General features: G+C 41.1%; 1 protein-coding gene across 8 annotated transcripts in view; it reads left to right on the forward strand.

The window, feature by feature from the left end:
- Positions 1–27,520, forward strand: part of LOC138749030 (myocardin-related transcription factor A-like) — a 158,484-nt gene that overhangs the window by 27,864 nt on the left and 103,100 nt on the right. For 5 of the 8 annotated variants that reach the window (XM_069910052.1, XM_069910057.1, XM_069910054.1 and 2 more), the window contains exons 1-3: positions 9,281–9,356; positions 10,089–10,828; positions 19,521–19,640. In XM_069910052.1, the coding sequence (XP_069766153.1) occupies positions 10,771–10,828; positions 19,521–19,640 (178 nt within the window). In that variant the 5' untranslated portion in view covers positions 9,281–9,356; positions 10,089–10,770. Of the gene's footprint in view, positions 1–9,151; positions 9,357–10,088; positions 10,829–19,520; positions 19,641–27,520 lie in introns of those variants that run through there. The other 3 variants (XR_011348374.1, XM_069910056.1, XM_069910060.1) reach the window with 3 other exon arrangements.

A 27,520-nucleotide genomic window follows, 5' to 3' on the forward strand; every position in this document is an offset into this window, starting at 1 on the left:
AAAGGGGAATTCAGAATTCAAGGTGAGTCAGCTGGGTGTGAGGTGGGAAAGTAATGGCAACAATTTCGATAACTGAGAAATGGGTACTTACACCTGCAGTGTAAACAGATCTCTGTTCAAGTTGTTTAACTTAGTCCCGCATCACTCAGTTTAAAGTTGTACCTAATCTGAAAGAAATGGTGTTTTCCATTATAACTTTGTAACTGATTTTAATTTTCTGCTGTGAAGTTGTGTGTTTCCGTGGCGGTTTTCTATCTGTATTGCTAGGTGATGGTCATTGCAAATTTTGAATCCCTGATTACTGCTCTGTGGAAATGCACACTGTGCTGAGTTTCCACCTGCTTGGTGGTTGGTACTGATCCAAATTCCAGGTGAGTAGAGAAGAAACCAGAAGGACAGGCCTAAATTGCATGACGCCCGTGTTATTTCTAACCAGGATTTAGAGTTTTTCCGCAAACTTTTTTGCCAGCTCTGTTCCTTTCTCTCAAATGTCAGCTTGACTCCTATAGAGACTCTGGGGGCTCTGTCTGCAGACACCATGTTCATGTCTCCTCTACTGTCCACATTCATAACCTTGTGCCCATCTTCTATTACAGCACGGTAACTGGCCCTTTCAGCCCATGAGCCCTGTGCTGTCTTATTTCACCCAATTGACCTACAACCCTACCCCCCCCAGGTACGTTTATAGGGAGGAAACCCACACCAATACAGAGAGAACGTACAAACTCTTTGCAGTCAGCGCGGGATTTGAACCCCAGTCACTGGCGCTGTAATAGTGTTATGCTAGCTGTACCACCACTTAGCTTACCCAATTTCAAAATATCAGGATGTGGTGGTTGATGGATGAGGGTTTTGAGGCAAGGTAGTGTCTCAGACTGGGTGAAAACTGAGCTGTGATTGGGGGTATAGTGAAGTGTAATGTTCTGACCCAAAGTGGATTAACAATTGCATTTTCATATCAACTCGTGATTAAGAATAATTCATTAAAATAGTTAACCTTGGCTTTTCCATGTTGAGTTCTTAAATTCACGGAATGAAACTCGTTTAAAAATTTATTCTAATATATGGAAAGTACTGTTTAACGTTCATGAAACAAAATATTTATTTTTATGTGCATTTGTTCTGCATATGTATTTCTTGCTTGCATGTTTTGCATCAAGGACTGGAGAACACCGTTTCATCAGGTTGTATTAAATTAAGTTGAAATGAGACTGAATTTTAGTTCTCTTGTAGCAGAATTGTTCCAGAAGATAGGAAGCCATTTAGCACTTTGATTCAGAATTGGTCTCCACAAGAGCAATCTTTCACCATGACCTACCATCCATACAAATGAAATGTGAAATCAAGTCTTCAATTCCATTTGTAACCCAGAAATGAAACTGCCTGGGCCTGTTGACAGCAAGACCCAGGAAAATTTCAGGCATCGGCTGGTGTATGGCATTATTCACCTTCTCCAAACAGTCTTCCTACCTGCTCATTACAGATTTTTATCATGTAATCCTGAGTTTAAAAAAAAACTCTTGATGACTTGATTGGAGAAACTCAGCAGGTCAAACTGTGTCTTTTATATAGCAAAGATAAAGGTATATAACTAACATTTCGGGCTTTAACCTTTCATCGAGGTATGAGCAAAATGTCGGCAGGTGCCCAAACTTCTACCAACTGCGTGCTTATTCAGTGCTACTTCCATTTATTTGGTACTATACAGTTTGATGTACATATTTTCTATTTTTTTAAACCATGGTCTGCAAAGGCAACCTGACCTCCATTAGTATTTTGTTCAAAAATTATTAATTAACTAACCATTATTGGCTTCTGGCTTCCTGCTAACCACATGGTTGTTCCAGGAATGGAATCTGGATGTTGACTTGGTTGTCATTTTTTTTTCAAAAATAAACTTTATTCACAATAAATTATTTACAAAAAAGAAAGCTGTTCAGATTTCAGATTTATTGTCTGAATGATCACATCCATTTTCATCGATATACATTGTTACATACGGTCTCTACTTTGCATCCTTGCCAACAATGGCAGTGTTGTGATTCACACCTCTGTTTGAGGGTCTTAACCCCTCATTGCCCAGTAATTGAAGGACTCCAGACTATGGTCCTTCCCCACAGTGCCAAGCCTCAGTGTGTCCCACAGCTTGTGCTCCTTCCAGTTGCTAGCATTCCTTCACTGACATCTCGGAGAGCTGAAAAATCCAAAATTTTTAATGCGTTATATACAAGTCGCTATGTAAATTCACAGTTGCTTGACAATTTACCCTCAGTTACTGGGGCATAACCGCTATATATGTGGTAGACCTAACATGGGTTAAAATTGTAATTTGGCCCATGTCAGGCAGATGCAGTTTAACTTGAATATCGAGTAAAATTAGACTGGAAAGCCCCTTGTTTCTGGTATTCTCGAGGTAAGGAAGGATTTGTAAATGATCATTTCTCCTGGCTAAGTGGTTCTCAGTCTTGGAGGCATTAAAATTCCTATTGGTGACTTTGGCAAATGATTTAAAGGGGTCCTGGTATTCGAGGTCAATGTCTGAATAATAATTATCAACATCTGTTGAAGGTTACAATAACTCTTTGTGTACAATGTATTCCTCGTGGCTAATTGAGAACAAACCCTCTTTATGACCTGTACCTGAGAGGCACAGCAAGATTTCCACCAACACCAGTTGTACCCAACCCTGCTGGCAGCCCTACAGTACTTCTTTAACTGAGTTCACGAGGAAAGTCTCCTTCCCTCCAGCTCCAACGCCCTTCCCCCTTCCCTCTCCATTCAGACGCTGTATAAAATTCAGTATTTTTCTCTTCTACCCTGTCATCTATATCCACCCATGCTCACCTGTTGGCTAGTACGCCTTCACCTGCTTCTTCCTGCCCCACCTTTTTATTCGGGAACCTGTCTGCTTTTTGCTCACACTTTAACGAAGGGCTCGGGCCCGAAACATTGCGGACCTTTTCCATCCTACACTTGCTGTGCAACCCACTGAGTTTCTCCAGCACTTTTGAGTATTCCCCGATGTGTAGGTGTCTCACTTGTGGAAGCTTTGCTGTTCCGTCCATAGCAGCATTCTGTCTGAGATAATGTTGAAAAAAGTAAAAGCACAGAAATGCTGGAGGAACTCAGCCAATTTCACAGTGTCCAAAGGAGGTAAAGATGTATAACTGAGCCCTTCTTCTGTACAAGATGATGATGTTTTCTAGCTGACAATCCTAGCAGGAGAGTTGATTTTGAAAGGAAACGTTGCTTTAGTTAATAAGTGGTTCAGCACCCTTTTCTCCTGGAACTGAGAAATGGTTCATTATTCAAGTGCAATGAGGACTGGCTTCCTGGCTAAAGGACTGTTTGTATTTCTGCTGATTTGGCTTTTCCCATGAACAAACTTCAAGCTGAAGTGTTTTCTTGGCATAAGTTAGTGTTCCAAGTGCCCATTTGCTTTGATTTCGAGTTCTGAAATATTTTGCTTTGTTAGAGAAATCCCTGTGCAGACAGGAATTCTCAGACTTTTAAAAGAATGTTATTTTGTGTTGTCGAACCTGTGCGCTTTTACTGTCAGTGGTGAGTCCGCACTGGAATGTGCAGTGTCGTTGCAGACGAGGTGTGTGGATGTAAGCAACAGTGTTGCTTGAGTATTGTTGGAGCTGAAGTCATTCAAAGCAAGTGCGATTCCAATTCACGAGACACACAAGACGCAGGTGTTGCAATGTGAAGCATAACACAATCTGCAGGAGGAACTCAGTGGGTCAAAGATCATCAGTAGGAGGAAAAACTAATCAACATTTCAAGCTGAGATTCCTCCAGAATTTTGGCTCAAAGCATCGATCATTGTTTTTCATCCATCTGCTCTTGTCCCAGCACTAATGCCCACTTTGTAGTTACTAAAAACTCTGGAGTGTGGCTTTTGCTGCAAGATATCCAGCCTTTGACCTATTCGTATCGATAAATCTGTATGGATGACCGTGGTGCATTGTTTTATCATCTCCTGTCAATTTGACCACATATCTGTTTACCTGACTGTTTTACATCTTTCCTTTTGACAAAGTACTTTTATTTTTCCTAATGTTTAATACGCTTCATTTATGGACTATTTCAAAGGAACGGTTTGATTTTTCTCAAAAACACAATGCTGGGGAAACTCAGCAGGTCAAGTTGTATACTTTATAGCAAAGATAAAGGTACATAATCAGCGTTTCAGGCTTAAGCCCTTCAAGGTATGAATGTTCAGGCGCCTGCCTACATTTTGCTCAGACCTTAATGAAGGGCTCAAGCTCGAAACATTGGTTATGCATCTTTACTTTGCGATATAAAGTACAGTTTTTGACCTGGTGTGTTTCCCCAGCATTGTTTTTACTTCACTCATGGTATCTGCAGACTTTCATGTTTTACTCCTGCTTGAATTTTCTTTTGTCTCTCTCTTACTTAGACACGACTTTCCTGTTTAATAATTGGCAATGAATCTGAAGTTGAAAGCATGATTATGTGTTGATTCTTAGAGTGGAGCATGGCTGTAAATAGGTTTGCTGTTGAGGCAAATGGATTATTTGAACCTAATTCTGCATCTATGGAGTTGAAACCTACTTTTCTACTTAACTCACCTTCGCTAACAGTGCCGGTTGGCATAGCAGTTAGCGCAATGCCTTTACAGTGCCAGCGATCGGGACCGGGGTCTAAATCCTGCACTGTCTACAAGGAGTTTGTACCTTCTCCTCATGTCTCTGGCTTTTCCGGTTTCCTCCCACCATTCAAAACGTACTAGAGGTGAAGGTTAATTGGGTATAAAATGGGCGGCTCAGGCTTATGAACTGAAATGGCCTGTTACTGTTCTGTATATTTTAAATTTTAACTCAGTTGTCTACCCAAGCCAGTCCCATTTGTTTGCATTTGGTCCATATGCCTCCACACCTTTCCTATCTGATGTACATTTGTACCTGCCTCACCTGGCAGTTTATTCCATCTCCACCACAATCTGGAAAGAGGTGTCCCTTGAGTCCCCGTTTTTAAATCTTTCCTCTCCATAAATCCACACGTTATAGTTTTTTTTATAATAGTGTGATTGACTGATATCATTGTGTCAAGGCACACAAAATCGTTGCGGACCCCTTCCACGCATAATCTTTCAGCTGCTCCTGTCAGGGAAGAGAAACAGGAGGATCAGAGCCAGCACCACCAGGCTGAGGAACAGCTTCTTCCCACGGGCAGTGAGAACGCTGAACGACCAGAGGAACTGCTCAGACTAACCATCTGAGATTCTCATATTCTTGAGGCAATATTAATTTATGAACGCTGTTTCGTCAGGTTGTACTTGTACAATCAGATGACAATAAACTTGACTTGCTCGTGCGGATTGACATCAGTTATGTTCAGTAATACCTTTGTGAAGCACCTTGGGTATTTTTACTTCAACTCGAGACATTTTCTCTCTCCTTACCGTGAGATTTAGTTGTCTTGCAGCAAGGTGTAGTGAGTTGCAATTATTCTCTCAAATATGTTGTGGTTCAATATGTTGAAATATTAATGGTTTACTTGGTGAACCTTGATTTTTTTTCCCGGTCCGGTAGGTAATGCTTCTGCCTTACAGGTGCAGTCACCTGGGCTCCATTCTAACCTTGCGTGTTATTGGTGTGATGTTTGCACACTCGCCCCTGTAACTGGGAGTTTGATTCCTCACATCATAGAAGTGGTTGATCTGCTCAATGGCCTCTGTTAATTATTATCCCTGGTGTGAGTGAGTGATGGGAAAAATCACAGTGGAAGGAGTTGATGGGCACGTGAGAGAATAGTTACTATATAAAACGACTTCTGAATTTCCACTGAAAATGTAGGCTTTGAGTTATACTCGCGGTCTAAGATTCCCTAAGTCTTATTGCTCCAATGGCCCTTTACCAACCATCCCACTGGATGCCAGTGGAGTGATGCTGTCACAATATTTTAAAAGCAATTCACCCAGTAAAGGTTGAAATTTTATGAGCATATTTTAAAGTAAACCAGTGTTAGGTCCTTTATCAGGCTGTTTAAAGCCTGTACAGAGCTGACAGCTGTCGGACTGGACGGATGGACCCTGTGGGGGAGCGCTGCGACTTCACTGTTAAGCTCCCGATTTTATGCTTGGTTTTGGGGTGACATTTTGAGAGTACAGGACCTGTCTTGTACACCGGCCATGTACGGAACACGGAAGTATGGGGTATTGCTCTGAGAACTGGTGTATCCTCGATGGACCAAATATCTTGTGTTGGAAGGAAAAACTTAAAAAAAAAATAAAAAAATTCTATGGCTTGGATTTATTTGTATTTGTGGAATTTGCTCCCAGTGGGAGGATTGAAGTGAGAGCACAAATATGTTTGTGGGGAAACCAGATATCTAACAGATAAGAGCGAACAAACAATAGGTTATGGAGAAATGAGCCTCTTGCATTAGTTTAGGACGATTCTGCTGGAACCTGTTGCACCGACGGTTCCCTTTTGAAGTTTGTACCTTCATCTGAAAGTCCAGAGTCTCTGGACTCTGTTTCATTATGTTTCCTGTTGAAATTCTGGAAAGATATTTGGCTGAGAATAAAAGCCTGTTTGATTGGCAATCTCATGAGTCGGGTTTAAAACAACCTTTCTTTTCTTTTTTCCTTATTTCAAGTTTGAGCTTATTATCATTTGAATGTACCTGTTCAACCCAATAAAACACGCCTCTCCAGACCAAAAACACAGAGTACATTAGGCACATAAATAATAAAAATAAATACAGATATAAACAAATAATTGGGATGATGTTCACTGTTACAGAATATCGCTCATCAGTTTCACAGCATGGCAGTCCTGATTTTGATGCTCCTGTACTTTAAAAAAAATTTTTCACACTATGAACCATATTAATCAAAATACACACAAACATTTCCCTCTTGAATATACACAATGGCATTTTCTCCCCTTTTTTCCCCCCTCCCTCCTTCCCACCCCCCTTCAAACCCATTAAACGGGTTTAAAACAGCCTTGATGGTGCCGTGACTATTGTTTGGAGGAGGAGATTGCGGCCTTCCATTTTATCTCCGGGAATGCTCTCTTCCTTGCCTGAGGGTGGAACAGTGTGACTCAAATGCTTTCGCAGAATGAAGTACTTTGTCCCTGGTCCTCCTTAAGTGCTTTACTTGAGTAGAGCTAGGGTATTTGTGGTTGTGCCAGACGATTCTCTCGCAGCAGTTTGTGCAGCCTGTACACCAGTATTTTCCAGCAACAATCTAACTTCTGTCATTCTCTGTACCATAGATTTTGCTTTCTGGGGTAAGTTTTTCTTCCAACAGCATAGCTTTGCATTTGATAACCAGTTTATTTTGCTTGCATTGAGGGAGATCCAATTTCTGACATCACATCCAGTGCCTGAATTCTCAGTCATCTTCCTCATTGTTTGAGCTCTGGCTACAAGAATAGTGTCATCTGCAAACTTGTAAAATGGAGCAGTTTTTGACCTTGCAATCATGAGGCTCTTGAGAGGAAATGTAACGGGAAGTATATGCTGCCTTCTTGGGCACTGGTGTTGAATTTTGTGGGGATGTCACCAATTTCTTTTGGCAGGTGCAGGATGGGGAGTATCCAGTTGCAGACAGGACGTTCTGAGGCAGTGTCCCAGAGTTTGGAGACGAGTTTGGGACTGTAGTGTTGAAGGCAGAGCTTTCGTCATTGGTTAGGAGTCTAATATGGACAGGAAGCCTAGAGTTGATATGAGCCATGAACTGCCTTTCAAAGCATTTTAATGGATGTCAAAGCCGTGGGGTTGTAGTCACCAAGGCTTCCCAACTCCAGCGCACAGTATCTTTCATCGACTTGGCTCCAGCAGGAGGTGGAGGAGCATCAAAACTAGGACTGCCAGGCTTCTTCCCACAGGCTGTGAGGTGGAGGGTCTCATAAATGAAATAGTAATTATTTTATTATATTTTTGTGTGTGATACTGTTCTACGTGAGAAATGTATTGTGTTTATGTGTGAGCAGCGTGGTCCAGAGAAACTCTTTTGTTGATGTACAGTCAGATGATCATACATGTGATGGTTCAAGTTTGTTCTCTGGTGTGAGGATGATTAGTGCTCTTGAACCAGGTTGAAACTGTGATTGTAGGGAGAGGTTGGAGATGTCCATGAATATTCTTGCCATGTGGTCTGCATGGATTCTAGGGAGACGACCAGGGATTCCATTGGGACAGTAGGTTTCCAGGATTGACTCACCTAACATCTGTGGTAACCATGGGTGCAGTTACGTAATGGCTGGTGGCTTGTTGACCGTTGACTCGTCTAAAGAAGCAAAGCATTGCAGAGTTCCTCTCCTCCTGGGGGGGGGGGAGGGGGGGGGGATGCACAGTTTCCTGTAGTACTCCCTGGCTTTGCTTTGTAACCTGCATCCATGGTCGCAATTGGGGTGTCTGTAAGGCTCACCTTGAACTCTCATCAGGTCTGGTATTGCCTCATGCACCCCTGATAGCCTTGTTGTTTTCTTGTATCGGTCAGGACCACCTGACTTGAATGCCTCCGACCCTGGCTTCAGTGAGGCGTGGATCTCAGACTCGAGCCCTTCAAGATATGAGCAAAATAAAAATGTAGACAGGTGCCATGTGCTTTAATTTGCAAGGTATGGGCACTTCTCTACATTTTGCCCACACCTTGATGAAGAGTTCAAGCTTGAAAAATTGATTATGTATCTTTATCTTTGCTGTATAAAGTACACTATTTGACCTGGAGTTTCTCCAGCATCATGCTTTTACTTCAACCACAGTGTCTGCAGACTTGCGTGTTTTACTTCTGGTTGTGTGAGAGTGGTCGCCAGTGTTTGGGTGTTGTTGGGTCACAGCACGTGCTGATGGTCTCTTCAGTAGCATGCCTTTGAATTGAATGTGGCCTGGTTGAAGTCACAGCGACGATGAACAATGGGTTCTCCATTTCAATGCTGCTGGTCATGGTGGATGCTACTTGTCTTCCTAGGGTGGGACGTAGCTGCCATGAAGATAGCCAAAGTGAATTCCTCTAGGAAAGTTAGCAAATTTAATTTTCCAAAAGTATTTAAATTAATTGATTATAACCTATTTTTATTCTTTTAGCCATTTGTCAGAAAATAGTACACGAGTTTGAATGATAAATTTTTTAATCAATTGCCTCCCCTTTTTTTTATTCTTGCAGGTTAATATTCAAGCCAAAGTGGATTCTCTGAACGAAGTTGGCCTTCCCCTCGCCGTCTCTGGTAATGGGTCAGACGGTGGTGGGGTTGGCGATAGTGAGGATGATGGGTCAGCTCCGAGTCCACAGAGTGATGCAGTCACAAGTGAATTACAAGAGCTTAAGCTGTCAAGCAATGGCCTTTCCCCTTTGAACAAGAGGAAAAATGGTAAGCATCTCCCTGGGGCGTATCGCCTGGCAGTGGTTCATGTGATTTTTGATCTTGTCCACAGGAGAAGTGACGTCATCGAGGTCAACGAGAATCCGAGAGGCATAGATAATCTAGATAGCCAGCACCTTTTCTCCAGGATGGGAGTGACAAAACCAGGTGACATCTGTACAAAGTGAAGGGAGGAAAGTTTAGGGGAGATGTCGGAGGAACGTTTGTTTTTTTTTATACAGAGGAATTGTGGGTACTTGCATTGCCAGGCATGATGTTGGAGGCTGAAACATTAGGGGCATTTAAGAGACTCTTAGGAACATGGCTATAAGAAAAATAGGTTATGAGGTAGGAAAGGTTTGGTCTTTTTTGGTAGGAATATGTAGATTGGTACAACATCAAGTGCTGAAGGGCCTGTACTGTGCTGTTATGTTCTATGAAGGGTTCCCAAGTGGCCTCACTTAGGACAGATGAGAATCAGATCGAGCTCAGCTGCCAAATGTAGTAGAATTGAACAAGTTGCCATGGAAGGAAGAATGGGTTCCTCTATGATCATCTAGAACAATGCTAACATTGTGACCATGTAAAAGTATAAAATGGTGTCATATTAGCCTGAAGACTTGACCTATTTGAGATTGGAATATATTTGGATTAAGAAAATGTCACTGAGGCAAAAAAATGTCAGCTGTGGCTGAAGCAGGATTTTGATCTGAAACATTACCTCTCCGTTTCCTTCTACAGATGCTGTCTGACCTGCTGAGCTCCTCCAGCATCTGTAATCTAGTGTCCCAGCTGTGGTGGGGCAGTGAGTTATTGAATGGCTTGCTCCTTTTGTTTTCTTGCATTCAGTTCTAAAGTTCAAGTTTATCTTCTGAGATTCTTTTTCCTTTGGGCCAGGCAGAATTATCACTTATTATTCTAGTTGTACTGTACAACTCCGATGATCTGAAATCCTCAGTTATCCACCATTATTTTCGACCCGAAAGTGATGTCATTTGGGCCTCCAAATGATTTTGCATAAATGAGGATATCTGGAAACAATCAGAAATCTCAGATATCCTATTTTTTTTAATTTGCTGCTGCTGCTGGGCTGTTTATTTAAAAAAAAATGACCAGTCCTATGAAAATAATTGTTCATCTGAAATAGACCCAGTCCCAACCATTTTACAAAATCAGAGAGCACTGTACTTTGTTACTCCGCTGTCACGGAATGTTACAATGTCAGTGTTGTCTCAAAGCGGAGACACTCAACGGAGCTACTGGGATGATTGCAAGGGGTCCCACGACACCCTTTTGAAGAACAATGAATCCCCCAGCCAACGTTACTAGTCATCTGTATCATTAAGCTTTCAGTGTCTATTATAGTAACAGGTCTACGGCAGATGCCATCTCACTGGCTCTACGCAACACCTGGACAGTAAAGATGCATACATCAGGATGCTCTTTATCGACTACACTTCAGCATTTCACAAGATTGCAAGGTAAAGGAACGGAAGTAGACCAACTGGCCTATTTGAGTCTGCTCCGCCATTCCACCCTGAGCTAAAGCAATTCTCACATCTAGTTCCAATTTCCAGCCTTTTCCCCCAAATCCTTGGATCCCCTGACGAATTAGATACCTATCAATCTTCTCTTTAAACTTCCCTAATGATCTGGCCTCCACAGCTGGATGGGGCCACAAATCCACGACCCTCTGGCTAAAGAAATTTCTCCTTCTCTATGTTTTAAATGGGTACCCTCTAATTCTAAGGCTGTGTCCTCTTGTCCTGGATTCACCCACCAAGGGAAATATCTTATTCACATCTACTCTGTCCAATCCTTTCAGCATTCAAAATGTTTCTATGAGATTTGACCTGGGAGTTTACACCCCACTCTGTAATTGGATCATGGATTTCCTCACGTCCAGATCACAATCAGTGAAGATTGGTAAGAATTTCTCCACAATCTCCATTGGTACCAGAGCTGTGTTCTTAGCCCCCTGCTCTACTCATTTTACCCCTACGACTATGTAGCTCGGTACAATAACACCATCTACAAATTTACCAACAATACCATGGTTGTAGGTTGTATAAAGGAAGGGGATGAGTCATCAAAAAGGAGGGAGATTGAAAACTTGGCCGAACGGTGCACCAATAACAACCTTGTACTCAGTGTCACCAAAACTAAGGAATTGATTGTTGACTTCAGGAAAGGAAAGCCAGAGTATACAACCCAGTGATCAGTGGGGGAATCAGAGGTGGAGAAGGTGAGCAAATATTAAGTTCTTGGGAGTCACTATCTTGGAGTGTTCACTGTGTGATCAGTGTTAACATTGAACCACAGCAAAGGCATTTTACTGGAAATATTTTCTAGACCAAGCTTTTATGCGTTAAGTCACTGCATCTGAGGAGTGTGTGTATTGTTGTCGATTTTGAAAGGACATGAGGGGCTCTATTTTCCAAAGGTCTCATTTTTTAAAGATTTCCCCAGTAGAAAGTCATTTTCCCTTCTTAAGGGAAGAGGGAGAGGTCATAGTTTTAAGCTGAAAGGGGAAAGGTTTAGGGGGAATACAAGGGGAAAGTTCTTCACGATGGGAGAGGTCTGGAGAGTTATGGAATGGTTGGCACAGACTGGAAGGGCTGAATGGCCTGTTTTACGTTTTAGTGATTGGGAAAGATTGATTTATTTAAACTGGAAGACACTGGCCTATATTAAAGGTACTGAGGTTGATCAGGGTAACCTGGGCACTTTCTGTATTTGGAAATAATTTGAGATCTGGGCTTGACTATATGTGGAAGAAATGACTGGGGGAAACACTCCAGAATTTTAAACTCTTGCAAAATAATACCAAAGAGTACAAGAAAGGTAATTAGTTTTAAGGATGCCAGGCCTTGCAATCTTTCCTCTTTCTAATTAGAAAAAAAACTGAAGGGGTTAACATTGTGGAAGAAAGTGAACTAAATTCTCATTTGACAAAGTTCACAGTGCAGTAAAAGTTTTGTGTATTCAAGGCTGTTCCGAGGGTGAGCTCATGCTTGTTGGCTGCATCTGGATAGTAATGGGAGGGAAACATACCTGCACACACCATTGTGTTCAGTGGTGAGCTTGTGCAGGAAGACTGAAGGCTGATTGTGCTCACATTAGGACAGGCCAGTGGATAACAATGACATTCCTTAGATCAAGAAATCTGACTGTCATCAACTACTATCATGCAGGTAAAGCAACAAATAACTGGGTGGCATTTGGTTCATGATTGGGCAGCTTGTTTGCTGTGAAATGTTCTTTTCTCAGATAGATGAAGGAGGTTCTGTTCTGTAGTTTTATTTGTTTTGTTATCTTTCTTGAACTCATCCTCTTGAATTGGAATGGAATCAGAATTTATAGTCATGAACATTTCCTGTTTTGCAGCAGCGTTACTGTGTATTACTTGTGTAAAAATTGTTATGGATTACATTTCCAAATACACTATTTAAAAAAATAAATTAGTGGGAAAAAGTGAGGGAGTGTCTGAGGATTATTGCCCTTTCAGAAATTTGATGGTGGAGGGGAAGAAGCTGTTTTTGTACCATTGGGTGTTCGTCTTCAGACTCCTGTACCTCCTTCCCGATGGTAGCAGAGTGAGGGTCATTGAGGCTGCCTTCTTAAGACATCACCTCTTGTTGATGTCCTCAGTGAAGTAAAGATTGATGCCCGTGATGACACTGACCGAGTTCACAATCCTCTGTAGCCTTTTCCTGTCCTGGCTCCTCCATACCAGACAGTGATGGAACCAGCCAGAATACTCTCCACAGAACACCTGGAGAAATTTGCAAGAGTCTTTCTTTTTTTTTCTTTGGCTTGGCTTCGCGGACGAAAATTTATGGAGGGGGTAAAAAGTCCACGTCAGCTGCAGGCTCGTTTGTGGCTGACAAGTCCGATGCGGGACAGGCAGACACGATTGCAGCGGTTGCAGGGGAAAATTGGTGGGTTGGGGTTGGGTGTTGGGTTTTTCCTCCTTTGCCTTTTGTCAGTGAGATGGGCTCTGCGGTCTTCTTCAAAGGAGGTTGCTGCCCGCCGAACTGTGAGGCGCCAAGATGCACGGTTTGAGGCGTTATCAGCCCACTGGCGGTGGTCAATGTGGCAGGCACCAAGAGATTTCTTTAGGCAGTCCTTGTACCTTTTCTTTAGTGCACCTCTGTCACGGTGGCCAGTGGAGAGCTCGCCATATAACACGATCTTGGGAAGGCGATGGTCCTCCATTCTGGAGACGTGACCCATCCAGCGCAGCTGGATCTTCAGCAGCGTGGACTCGATGCTGTCGACCTCTGCCATCTCGAGTACTTCGACGTTAGGGATGTAAGCGCTCCAATGGATGTTGAGGATGGAGCGGAGACAACGCTGGTGGAAGCGTTCTAGGAGCCGTAGGTGGTGCCGGTAGAGGACGTAACAAATGACGTAACAAATCACGTGTCTCTTAGTGGCTCAAATATGACTGAATGAAGCTGTGGTTTAATGAGCTTCTTTGTTCTCTTATGTTAGAAGAGCAGCTTCTATTCCTCTTTTTCTGTCTCTGAACATTGAGTCAAATAGTGCTGTAATACACTGTTGTAGCCCATTAACTTGCTGAATGAAGTTGAGCACTTCATCAGATTGTATTTTAGTGTGGGGAAAAAAAATGGCAGTAATACAGACAGTCCTTTGTGCTGTGTAAGCAGTCCATGATTAGTTTAGCTGGCAGAAAGAAACTGGACTTGCACTCGGAGGTGCTGGTTTTCAGCCTTGTATCTTCTGCCGGGTTTCAGTTATACACAAAAGAGATTGTTAGAAAAATCTTTTTGTAAAATGGTAACAGGCCATTTTGGCCCTTGAGCCCATGCCACCCAAATTAACCCTGGTACGTTTTGAACGGTGGGAGGAAACCAGAATCCTTGGGGAAAACCCACAAGACACAGGGAGAACGTATAAACTCCTTACAGACAGCGTGGGATACGATTCCCGGTCCTGATCACTGGCGCTGTAACAGCATCGCGCTAATGTAACTGTGTTGCCCCCCTGATCAGTTTTAATCAGTTGACCAATCCATAATTAGTGGTTTAGCAAATTTGTAATCACAAAAATAAAGTTGATTTTGTGAATTAATTTTCCCTGCAGACAACAAAATTTTAATCTTGTAAGTTCCAAACTTGCAGCGCTCTAAAATATTAGCCAAGAAAGTGGTTTTGTGTCCATTCAAGCTTTGGCTGTACAACTAATCAAGAGCGTGTGAAGTAAACAACGCCATCATGGCCCCTGGATGATAAGGGCATCCTTAACCTCCTGCCAATAATTAATGTCTGTAATGGGGAAGTAGCTATCACAGCCACAAAATGTTTTCAGGGCCTCCTACCCTGCAGCGATGGTCATTTTGGAAATTTTGGCATTGATCAACAAATTCCAGCCTCAGTATTTGTCTGTTGACAAGCCTTCCTTGCAGCCTAAGTTAAATTATTGTGCATTTCAAATCATGACTCTAATTGGTGTCGAAGAGGGCAAATGTGCGCCCGGCATCTTGGCTTTGAGGGGAGCCATTGATGAACAAACATTTCTGCTGCGATTAACCTACCTCAAAGGTAAGTTTCCAGGAAAACGAAGTGAATTAGTTGTCCTGTTTTCCCTGCCATTTTATCAACCCTTCCTCTTTATTTATCCATCCATGTGATGTGGGCTTTATGGTAATGGAAACATTGGTCATCTGTCCCAAATTGCTCTAAACTTGGTAGGGAAAGATTTTGGAAGCGAGTTGACCACATTGACAGGTTTGAAGGATGCAACTTGGATTCACTGGGACACTAATGAACCAGATGGTTCTTAATTAGCAATCTGATCACTTCATGGTCGACTGTTTTAAAATTCTAGAATTATTGATTTACTTGAATTTAAATTCTCAGCTCCTTTGATGGGATTGAAGTGAATCTCGAGATTAATGAACTCTGGTGTCTAGGCCAGTCTGTGTCTCCTGATTCTCTGTTAAGTGAATGATCAAGACTTCACTCAGGCAACTGAAAGATTTTTCTGAGAGCAGCCGGTAACTTGTGCAGCCGTAGTCCCCTGGAAATGTGATGTTTCAGATGAAAGGCATCCAGTTCCCAACTTCATCCCGAGCTGCAACTTGCTTACCTCCAGTAATGAACAGTGCCAACAGTGCTACATATTCTGGCCTCTTGCTGTGTGTGTGATTTTCCGCCCCCCCCCCCCAAACAAAATCTGTGGCAGGGCAATAAACTCACTCCCAGTTGCACCTTAAAACCTAGCTCCTTAAGCAAGGCTTTAATTTTTTTGTAATAACTCTTAAAAACTTATTTGATCCCACCCCCCCCCCCCCCCCCAAACTTGTGTCGTATCGTGGGCTGCTATGCATTGCAAGCCACACTCAATGGTTGTTCCAACAAGACAGAATGGTCTTGTGGACATGAAAAAAATCACAATTCGTACACAACATGAGTGAGTTGGATTGGCATTCTGCACAACATTTGGCTCTGAATTTTTGTTTATCCTTTCAGGGAATTGAATAAGTTGCTTCTTCCTTGGAGGCTATAAATTGTTGATGTGCTCTGCTAAGGATTCTTTTAAATTTGTTTTGGGTACAAATTAATTGCACTGCAATAATAAGGTGCTGTTGGCTGACATTTTACAAGTTGGTCAGATGCATTTTTTGTGCAAACCAGTTTATGATCAACCTTTTGAGAAGATTTTGTGTCCTTGCATTTGTTAGCACATTGATTACAATGAATTGCTTTTTGGATCCAGGATGGCAGGGATGAGGCAGGGGTAGCAAATATCCTTCTTTCTGAAGGCTTCTGTTACTCTTCAAACCAAAGAGAGAGAAGCTGGCTGTCTAAATATGTTGCCTATATATAATCACTTATGAAATAAGGTGTCTTTGATTAGAAATGTCCTTTCCTTTTAAAGTTTTGTTAGATGGAGCATACTCTTGGCCCAGTGGTGAATTCTTTCTGCTCACTGTCTCCCCCTTCCTTCACCTGTCTGCAGTGGCAACCGGGTTCCTATTGGTCGAACCTTCCTACTTCAGAAATGCATTGACAGCTGACTGAGCCAGCTTCTCAATACTGTGGGCACAAAAATCCCTCAAACATTTTCAGAATCAGAATTTATTATCACGCACACGTCACAAAATTTGTTGTCTTGTGGTAGCATCACAGTGTAAATATTGCTATAAATTACATTTTTTAATAAATAAAGTGCAAGAAAATAAAGTGAGGCAGTGTGTGTGGTTCATTGATCATTCAGGAATCTGATGGCAACGGGGAAGAAGCTGTCCTTGTGCTACTGAGCGCTCATCTTCAGGCTCCCGTATTTTTTTCCCAATGGTAGCAGAGTGAAGAGGGTGTTTGACCATTTAATATGCCTACATTGACCAAATTAATTAAAAACAAATTGTGATCATTTGAGGCAATGTGAGGGTGTGGCAGGATGTGCTGGGTGTCACTTTAGATTCAGTCTGAATAGCTGCACGATGCAAGACTCTGGTGTGGGGGCTTTTCCCAGGGTTTCCCACTCTCTGCTGGTGCTGGAGACCATCACTCGTTCTGATCCACCTGTACCTGGTGTTCTGGAGGAATGAATCGTCCAGAACAAAATGCTGCAAATGGCATTAAGTAAGAACGTCTGCAGACGCTGGGGTTCAGTGCAATACACAAACATGCTGGAGAAGCTCAGCAGGTCCATAAGAGATGAAGGGGAACCAATGTTTCGGGCCTGGGCCCTTCATTAGGTATAAGCAAAAAAAAATGTGGATGGAGGAAGGAGCAGGGGGAGGAGCTCAGGCTAACTCGGAAAGGGGCCAAAGGTGGATGGATATAGGTGGAGGGTAGAAAGAAAGCTGAGGTGATGGAGGAAAGGAGATGGGAGCAGGGAAAGAGACTCTTGGGAGGGGTTTAAAGGAAACTGGAGAAGTTATTGTTAAGGTCCAGGGCTATGAGCGTGGAACACGCTAGTGAAGTTGCAGGGACCACAGGAGATGCACGGAAAATGGACAAATGCTTTCTGCATTGACACACTAGTGTGTGTGATCTGTGTCAAAACCCCAGGAAATGTTTGCTGAAGGATTGTATGTAAACGATAACTGAAGTAGAGATCATGTTAAGTCATTGGATTAAAGTTGCATGTGAAGAACTTGTGTATATATTTGAAATTTTATATCTTAACTTTAAGAGATGTGACCAATCAACCCTCTAACCCCATATGCCTTGAGAACGTGGGTGAAAACCAGAGCACCCTTGCGAAACCCACGCGGACCCTGGGAGAACGTACAAACTCATTACAGCGGCAGATTTGAACCAGGGTCGCTGGCGCTGCAATAGGAACGTGCCCCCGAAAAGCTGCTTTGGAGCTTGGTAAAGTTCTCCACACGCCAGGCATTTAAACTTTGTTGAATGCGCAAGGAGAGGGCTCCAAATTGAAACCATTGTTCATTCCCAGTCCATGCTTCCATCATGCAAACTGAACCCTGGATCTTGATGAGTTTAATGTCATGCATATTGTGCAGAGTTCATAGGCACTGATATTCATGCTGCAGAATAAATACAAAAAATATGGTAATCCCCCTCTGGCCTCCTCCACCTAGGCCCTGTCCTCGTTGGGAGAGAGGACTGAAAAGCATGTCTTTGGATGATACGCAGCCAGTTGGAATAATCAAATGCTTGGATTTGGATAAATATTGACATTGCAAATGTTTCATGTGGTGGCATTGTCATTTAACTGTGCCTATGTGATGCTTGTGGTTCTCTTCATCAAACATTTGGCTGTTTCTTTAGGACTTGGATTATTTTCATAATATGGAAATTATTTGTGACTGCTTGGCAAGACATGAAGCAGCTGCTCACTGTAGAATCTTAACAGGACATTATAGCACAGTACAAGCCCTTCGGCCCATGGCATTGTGCTGACCCATATATATATCTACCCAAAAAATCCTAAACCCTCCCTACCCCGTAACCCTCTTTTTTTTCATCCATGTATCTAAGAGTGTCTTAAATGTCCTTAATGTGTCAGCCTCCACTACCATCCCTGGCAGCGCATTCCAAGCACCCACAGCTCTCAGTAGACATCTTCCCTAAACTTTCCTCCTTTTGTACACCTGTCCTCTGGTGTTAAGTCACATCTTGTGCATGAGTGGATGTCTATGAGTCTTCATTCTGTCCCTCAGAATCAATGCAACTGTACAAGCACAGCTTCTTCCTTCCCACCAATCAACCACAGACACAACCTTGCTTTTTTCTCTTTTTCACGCTAATTATTTATTTTTAAAAAATCTTGTATTAGAGAATTGTATTTTAAAGCAATTTTGCACCTGTAATGTACAATGGTACTTCTGCAAAAAAATTTGTGACACACATTGGGGTCCAAATCTGTCCATCCCTCCAGATTGCCACACAGGTTGATAGGATAGTTAAGAAGGCCGATGGGATGCTGGGCTTCATTAATAGGTGGATTGAGTTCAAGAGTTGGAGGTCATGTTGCAGCTCAACAAATCTCTGCTGAGTCCACACTTAGACTATTGTGTTCAGTCTGGTCACCTCATTATAGGAAGGATGTGGAAGCTGTGGAGAGGGTACAGAGGAGATTTACCAGGACGTTGCCTGGATTGGAGAATAAATCTTAGGAGGCAAGGTTCGCAGAGCTGGAACTTTTCTCTTTGGAGTGTAGAACGATGAGAGAAGACTTAATAGAGGTCTACAAAATTATGAGAGGCATAGATAGGGTGGACGACCTATTTCCAAGGAAAGGAACAGCAAACACCAGAGGACGTGTACAAAGTGAAGGGAGGGGAGATCGGGGCTGTTTTTTATGCAGAGAGTTATGGGTGCCTGGGATGCCTTGCTGGGTGGAGGCTGGAACATTAGGGGCATTTAAGAAACTTTTAGACACATGGATGGGTTACTGGGTAAGGAGGGTTTAGTAGTTTACTTTTTTTTAAGGCATTTATGGGTTGGCACAAGATCAAGGGCTGAAGGGCCTGTACTGTGTGCTAGTGTTCTATCTTCATGAAAATAAGCCTGATTATGATTATAGTTCAATACTGTACCCTCCATCCTCCTGCTCTCAAAACAGAAGTTTCTTTTTGTTGTGGGGTTTTTGTGGTCGGGCTGATTATGCAGTGAACTTAATTGATAGTTTATTTTTCTCTTCCTCTTCCTTCCACCCCTCCCCGGAAAGAGCACTCCTCTGAAACCGGCCTTCAGATGGAGGGGCAGGCGAATGAGGGACAGACTTCTCCACGACTTAGACGTCAGTGCCACTCCACGTTCAGCCAACAGGAGGAGAGGTTGCTGCAAGGTGAGATGCACCAAATGTTTTGCTTCTGTCTTTGTCATGAGGAGAAATGAAGGGTGATTGGTTGCTGGGTTGGGGAGTTGAAAAGAGGTCCGTGTTGATGCGGTGACTCAGATTGTGCTTGGGTTTTCCATCAAGTGAGAAACATTGTTTTATCACAGATCAGTGCCTGCAGTTGATAAGAGTATATTGTTACAAGCCCAGAGGACCCCAAAACCCAGTAGCAATAGAAATTCACCAAGACAAATGGTTACTTAAACAAAAACTGCTTTTAATTTTCTTTAAATATAAAAAGAGGATCAAACTTTATCACTATTAACTCAACCCCCTTCTAATTCTAAGTTCACGTGTATGTAATGTATATATGTTCAGGAAAGTTCTTTGTTTCACAGTCCAATCATTTGCTTCTCATTTCTCCAAGTTCACTGGTATCAGGCAATTCTTGTACTGTGCACATAATTTAACATGATTCTTCACCAGGCTCTGGTGCTTAAAGTTAAATGTTTACCACTCAGGAAGGTTTTTGTTGGTTTCAGAGAGAAATTTGTTGCTCGTTGAACACACACAAACTGACTTCCTCCAATCAGTCACTTTGGTGTCTTGCCAAAGAAACTTGCCCCATGATGGGTTTTCCAAATGATGACCTGTTCTTCCAGGTCACCACCAAGTTCCTCTTGTTTCCCTTAATTCAGGAGAAACACTCTAGTCAGCCATTTCCTCTTGGAAGGACTACTAGGGTTTTCACCTGGCTAAACTCAGAACTCACAACCTGTCTTCAAAAGTATGTGTGTGCTCTCCCTCTCCCCCCTCCCCTCCATGCCGCCCCCTCCCCCTCTCGAATCCTGTTTGTTCTTTCCTCTTTCTGCTTGTAAAAACCAGAACCCTTCCCAAGGCTCCAACCCCAATCCTGGAAAGATCTTTATCAGCATTTGAGCCGGGACTTTTCTATTTGCATCTGCTTTGGAAAGAATTTCCAAAGCAGTTCCATTGTCTGCAAAATTGCTGTCTGGCTTCAGCAAAGCTCTTGCATTTTAAATGAGATGTGAAATGTTACTGTTTGTGAAGTGACCTACACTAAATCCCCACAATCTATCTCTTTTAAAGATGTATTTATATATCATAATTACAACCCGTAATACTCTCCCCTACAAAGGAAATCTTGAGTTAAAAATTTTGTTCTAACTAAACTGACTTTACAGTATTACAATAACAGTAATACAGTAATAATATGTTATAACAATGTATCTCAATCTTGATACTTTACATTTCTTTACATGATCAATTTTAACATCTTGGCAAACCATCCACTATTTCATAATGTTTACATTTAATATGATTAATTTACAGATTATATTCTTGTAATATTAAACTCCAGCTTAACAATCTTTTAATTTTTATTCTTCATTTTATTAAAAACACCAGAGAATAGTGGTCAGTAAATATCACAACTGGTTCATGAATGGTACCCAGATACACATCAAAATTCTACAGGGCAAGTATTATAGACAACAGTTCCTTCTCAATAGTGGAATAGTTCCTTTGATGAACATTGAATTTTTTTGAGAAGTAGGTAACTGGATGGTCAATTTCATCATATTTATGTAACCAAAAAAGCTGCACCTGCTGCCCACTCACTGGCATCTACTAAAGAAAATGGTCTGTCAGGAGATTTTAAAATAGGGTAATGGCACAGCGGCTCCTTTAAATTTTCTAAAGCTCTCTGACAAAATTTCACAAAAACAAATTTCTCCCCTTCAATAGATTGGTTAAAGGAAGAGCAATTTCTGCAAAATTTCCTTTAATATCCTGCCATTCCTAAAATCCTTGTCACTGCTTTCTTGCCATTGGGAATAGGAAATTCAGAAATTGCATTCATCTTGGCTTGAATAGGTGCATCTTTGCCATTACCAACTACATGACTCAAGTATTTCACAGTGGCATTTGCAAATTGACTTTTGGCTAAATTGACAGGTAAGTTTGCTTTGGATAATCTTGTAAACAATTTGTCCAATTCCCTCAGATGTTCTTTCCATGTATCACGTTTTGTGACGAAGTCATCAATATAAGCATCTGTATGTGTTAAACCTTTGATTACCGAATTAATCACCCTCTGGGATGTTGCAGGGGCATTTTTATGCCAAAAGCTAACTCATTATATTCATATAAACCAGATGGTGTCACAAATGCAGAAATAACCCTTTTTCTGTTATTGGCACACACCAATAACCATCAACAAATCCACTTTACTAAGAAATTTAGCTTTCCCAATTTTATCAATACAGTCATCAATTATAGGAATAGGATAAGCATCCATTTTAGTTACTGAATTAATCTGTACAGAACCTAACAGTTTTTAGGTACAACACAAAGAGAACTCCCATCTGATTATGAAAGTCTAATAATATCATTTTTTCAACATGTATTCCATCTCCTGATCCATGATTTTACTCTTCTGAATGTACATCATGACAAATCACTGGCGTCCTTTTTGGCACATCAGGAAACAAATTTGCATATTTCAAAAGCAACTTCTTCTGTTCTTATAATTTAAGATGGCCTAACTTTTCCAAAATTGCTGAGTTAGACAGGTGCACAGGAACCATGGTTTCTTTAAGGTTACCCTCACAAGATTCTTTTTCCATAATCTTATGATCCATAAGTTCCTCAACCCCATCAATAACTAACACCTCTGATACAGACTGTTCTCCACTACCTTTTTCCTCATAATAAGGTTTCAACATAATTTGTATGACAAACCTAAGTTTTATTTCTGGAGGGTTTATCACGTTCAGTTTTGATTTCACTTCATCTGGTCCAGAAAATTTTGCTGTCAGGATTGTCATGTGTTGGAAACAAAATTAACACTTTATTTCCTGTCTTAAAATTCCTCACTTAAGCTTTCCTATCAAATAAATGCTTCATTTTACCCTGGGCCATTTCTAAATTATATGGCAAAGATAAAGGGGTTTCACCAATGTTTCTTAGAACCATAGAACATTACTGCACAGAAACAGACCCTTCAAGTCTGTGCAGAACCATGTTTTGCCTAGAACCACTGACCTGCACCCAGTCCATAGCCCTCCATGCCCCTCAAATTCATGTACCTGTCCAAATTCCTCTTGAATGTTAAAATTGAGCCCGCATTCTCCATTTCAGCTGGAAACATTCCATACCCCCACCACTTTTCTCCTTTTTCTCTTAACCCATGTCTTCTGGTTTGTATCTCACCTTCCTTCAGTGGAAAAAGCCTGAAATATTGGTTGTGTATGCACAAGTAGGCCTTCTGGCCAGATAAAGTACAGTATACGGTTTGACCTGCTGAGTTTCTCCAATATTGTGTTTTTACTTTAATCACGGTGTCTGTGAATGAAGGGAAAGAAGACAAAATAGATGAGTTTCTAGCTAAAATTGAACTACCGAAATTGCAAGAAGAGGAGCAAAACAAATTAATAAAATCATTTGAAATAGAGGAAATACAGGATATATTAAAAAAACTACCGAACAATAAAATGCCAGGAGAGGACGGACTCCCAATAGAATTCTATAAAACATTTAAAGACTTATTAATTCGTCCTCTCCTGGAAGTATGAACCAGATTGAAGAAACACAAAACATGCCAGATTCATGCAAAACAGCAATAATTACAGTAATACAAGAGACGGGGAAAGATCCACCAATATCTCTACTCAACACAGATTATAAGATAATAGCTAAACTATTAGCAAACAGATTGGCCGACTGTGTACCAAAAATAGTAAAACTAGATCAAACTGGATTTATTAAGAAAAGACGAACAACGGACAATATCTGTAAGTTCATTAACTTAATCCATGCAGTACAAGAAATCAAGATGCCAACAGTGGCGGTTAGTTGCCTTAGACGCAGAGAAAGCTTTTGACAGAGTAGAATGGAATTATTTATTCAAAATACTACAGAGGTTCAACCTACCAGAGAAATATATTAATTGGATTATAGCATTATATAAGGGACCATTGGCGAAAGTGACAGTAAATGGATATATATCAAACCAATTTATATTAAGCAGGTCAACTAGGCAGGGATGTCCACTATCTCCCTCACTGTTCGCATTAGCTATAGTACCCTTGGCAGAACTGATAAGAACAGTTAAGAGATGATATAAATAAAAGAGAAGGAATATAAAATCAGTCTATTTTCAGATGATATCATAGTATACTTAACAGAACCAGAATTATCAATAAAAAGATTACATAAAAAATTGAAGGAATATGGAGAAGTATCGGGGTACAAGATCAACGCAAATAAAAGTGAAGCGATGCCAATGAATAATGCGGATTTCACAAAGTTTAAGAAAGAATCATCATTTAAATGGCAAACACAAGCAATCTGATACCTAGGTATTCGACTAGATAATAGGCCATCTATATAAATTAAATTATCAGCCATTATTGAAGAAATTACAAGATGACTTAGAACATTGGAAAGATTTACCACTAACACTGATAGGAAGGGTAAATTGCATTAAAATGAATATCTTCCCAAGGATACAATACCTATTTCAATTGTTACCAATTCACCTAACAGAGAAATTCTTCAAGAAGCTAAAAAAAATAAGGAAATTCTTATGGAAGGGGGGGAAACCGAGGATAGCGCTAGATAAATTAACAGAATGGTACAAACAAGGGGGCTTATGCTACCAAACTTTAAGAATTATTATAGAGCAGCACAATTAAGATACCTATCAGATTTTTATCAAATAAGGGGAAAAACCAGATTGGACCAGATTAGAGCAAGATAAAATAGGTGAGAAGGTACCTGAACATATACTATATAAGTGGGATGAAAAGCTGGTGCAACATGGGAATTCACCAGTACTGCACCATCTGCTCAACATTTGGAAGAAGATTCATGAAGAAAGGAAAAAACAAATGATCAACTACCAAAATTAATATTGACGCAAAATCAACTAATCCCTTTTACAATAGATAACCTTTCCTTTAGAGAATTGAAGAGAAAAGGGATCAAAAGAATAGAAAATTGTTTTTCGGGAAATAAATTATTATCTTTTGAACAAATGAAGTACAAATATGGTATAACTCACGGTACAATGTTTGCATACCACCAATTGAAAACCTACTTGAAGGACAAATTAGGAAACAGTCTGAGGTTACCAGAAGGAAGCAGTTTTGAATATGTGATTACAGACACAATGATAATTAAAAGATTTATAACAAACATGTACATCAAACTGCAAGAGAAAGAAATCGATGAAATAAGCTGTAAACCCAAACAAAAGAGGGAACAAGATCTAAACATAAAGAATGAAACATGGGAAAAGCTATGCTCCGGAACTATGAGAAATACAATAAACACGAGGTCACGCATGATACAATATAATTGGTTACACAGGCAATACACCATGCCCCAAAAGTTAAATAAATGGGACCCAATAGTATCAGATAGATGTTTTCGCTGTAAGAAGGAAACGGGAACAACAGTACATGCAATTTGGGCATGTGAGAATGTGGAAAAGATTTGGGAAGATCTAAATCAGGTATTAAATAAAATCACAAAAAGCAACATACCAAAAAATCCAGAGATCTTTCTTCTAAGTAATATAAGAAATAAAGAACTTGGCCTCGATTTGGATGCAGCACAAAAAAGATTTATTATGATAGCCTTAGCTGTAGCAAAAAAATGTATAATGTCTACCTGGAAAACAGAAAATAGCCTGAGAATACAGCAATGGTACATAGAAATGAAGAAATGTATTCCATTGGAAAAAATAACATATAATTTAAGAAATAACATCACAGTATTCGAACAAATTTGGGAACCAATCATGGAACACAACAGAGAAGTCCTACCATGGACCTCCACCCCCTAAAATGACAGAATGAGAATAAGATGAAATGAACTGACCCAGTGTGTAAAAGTAGATGACACAATTTTCTTGTTTATTTTCATTGTGTGATGACATTGTTTAATGGGTTTAATGTATCGTATATGTTGAATGTTTAGTGGGTGGGGAGGGGGTTGGGAAGGAGGGAGGGGGAAAAAAGGGGAGAAAATGACACTGTGTATATTCAAGAGGGAAATGTTAATGTGTATTTTGGTCAATATGGTTCATTGTGTGAAAAATGAAAAAAAATTTAAATCACTGTGTCTGCGGACTTCTCTTTTACAACTAGTAAATGGGATGAGCATAGAAGGATATTTGAAGATTGGCGTGGATGTGGTGGATCAAAGGACTCCTTCTATACTGTATGACTGACTTAGTGGCTATTGTATTGATGACTAGAGGTCAGGCCATTGGCAGATGGAATTGGGTTATGTACAAAGTAAAAGATGGCTGAGAGAGCATGGACAAGGGTTGGATGGGCAAGACCTACTCATCAACAGTAATGACGTTGACAGCTAAGTGAGATTCAATGTGCAGTGAAAAGCCTCATTTAGAATGAGTCTTTGTGTATTGTAAAGGGTTTGCCTAGATTTTAGGGTGTGAAATTTGAGTTCACCATGTTTATACTTGTATTGGAACTAAGAAGGAAGAATGATGCTGCTGGTAGAGCAGTTGTCTTGCAGCTCCAGTGACCTGGATTTTAAATAAAACGGAAAGCAGACACCATGTTGAGGTCAAAACACAGTGCTGGAGAAACCCAACAGGTTTCTTTATGTAGCAAAGATAAACTAATGTTTCGGGCTTGAGCCAGAATCTGGCACCTGCCCACATTTTCCTCTTGCCTTGATTGAAAGACCCCAGTGATCCTCTCTGCCACTCTTATGGTCCTGTGGATTGACCTTCAATCTTTTCCATTGCAGCAACCATCCCACACTATGATGCACCCAGCCAGTTAGAACTTTTATAGAAGGTTGATGTGATGGTGACTGGTTGCCCTGCCCGCTTCAGTCTCTTCAGGAAGTGCTGTGGCGCCTTCCTGACACGAGGAGACATTGTGTGGTCCTTTTGAAGCTGCTTGTCAATAATTTGAACCCATTCTACCTGCCTCCTCCTGCCCCCAGCTGAGTGAGTGCAGAATTGGGCATGGTATCCTGTTTCTCTCAGCTCCTTGCTCTGGTGGAGGCTATCTGTCCTCTTCTATCCCAGTTTTCTTATTTTTTGACATTTTTCTCATCGGAATTCAGGCCTTTACTGGACCTAAAAATGTGCTTTCAACTGGCACTCAGGTTTCTGAATATAGTTAGTGTCTCTGCTGCGGTCTGGAACTTTACATTGTTCTATAATTCTGTTAAATAAGCAACTCCGCAGGGGGTTCTGTTCCAAGAATCAATGCGGTCATGATTGGAAAATAAGTGGGCACTTTAAAGTCAGTTCAGCAGCAAATTAGATAGGCCAAAGCTGAGATTAATCATGCCATTTTGTCCGGATTGGTTTAACCATTTATTGAATTAAAGATTTATTTTCTCTTCCAAGCTGTAGCAATTGATTGCCGATATTGTTGTACAATAAAACCCCTGGTATCTGGCACCTCTGGGGATTGGTAGATGCTGGATAGATGAATTTTCCGGTTGCTTGAGGTTGTGTGATTGTGAATGAACAACAAGGCATGCCAATTTTACATTTCTGTATTTTTTTAACCTACCATATATACTCGTCTAATAGATCTTTGGAGAACCAATTTTTAGGGGCAAATTTGGAGGGGAGGGGTCGACTTTTACACAGATACTACTTTTGACTGCGGTAAGTACCTGAGTCGTTCAGGATGGCAGGAACTCAGATGCCAGGACTGGGACTTAATAGAGGTCTATAAGATTCTGAGAGGCATAGATAAGGTGGACAGTCAACATCTTTTTCCCAAGGTGGGGGCAGCAAGCAAGCACCAGAGGACATCTGTACAAAATGAAGGGAGGAAAGTTTAGGGGAGACGCGGAAGTTTTTTCAA

Source organism: Narcine bancroftii, chromosome 13 (assembly GCF_036971445.1).
Source record: "Narcine bancroftii isolate sNarBan1 chromosome 13, sNarBan1.hap1, whole genome shotgun sequence".
NCBI lineage: Eukaryota > Metazoa > Chordata > Chondrichthyes > Torpediniformes > Narcinidae > Narcine > Narcine bancroftii.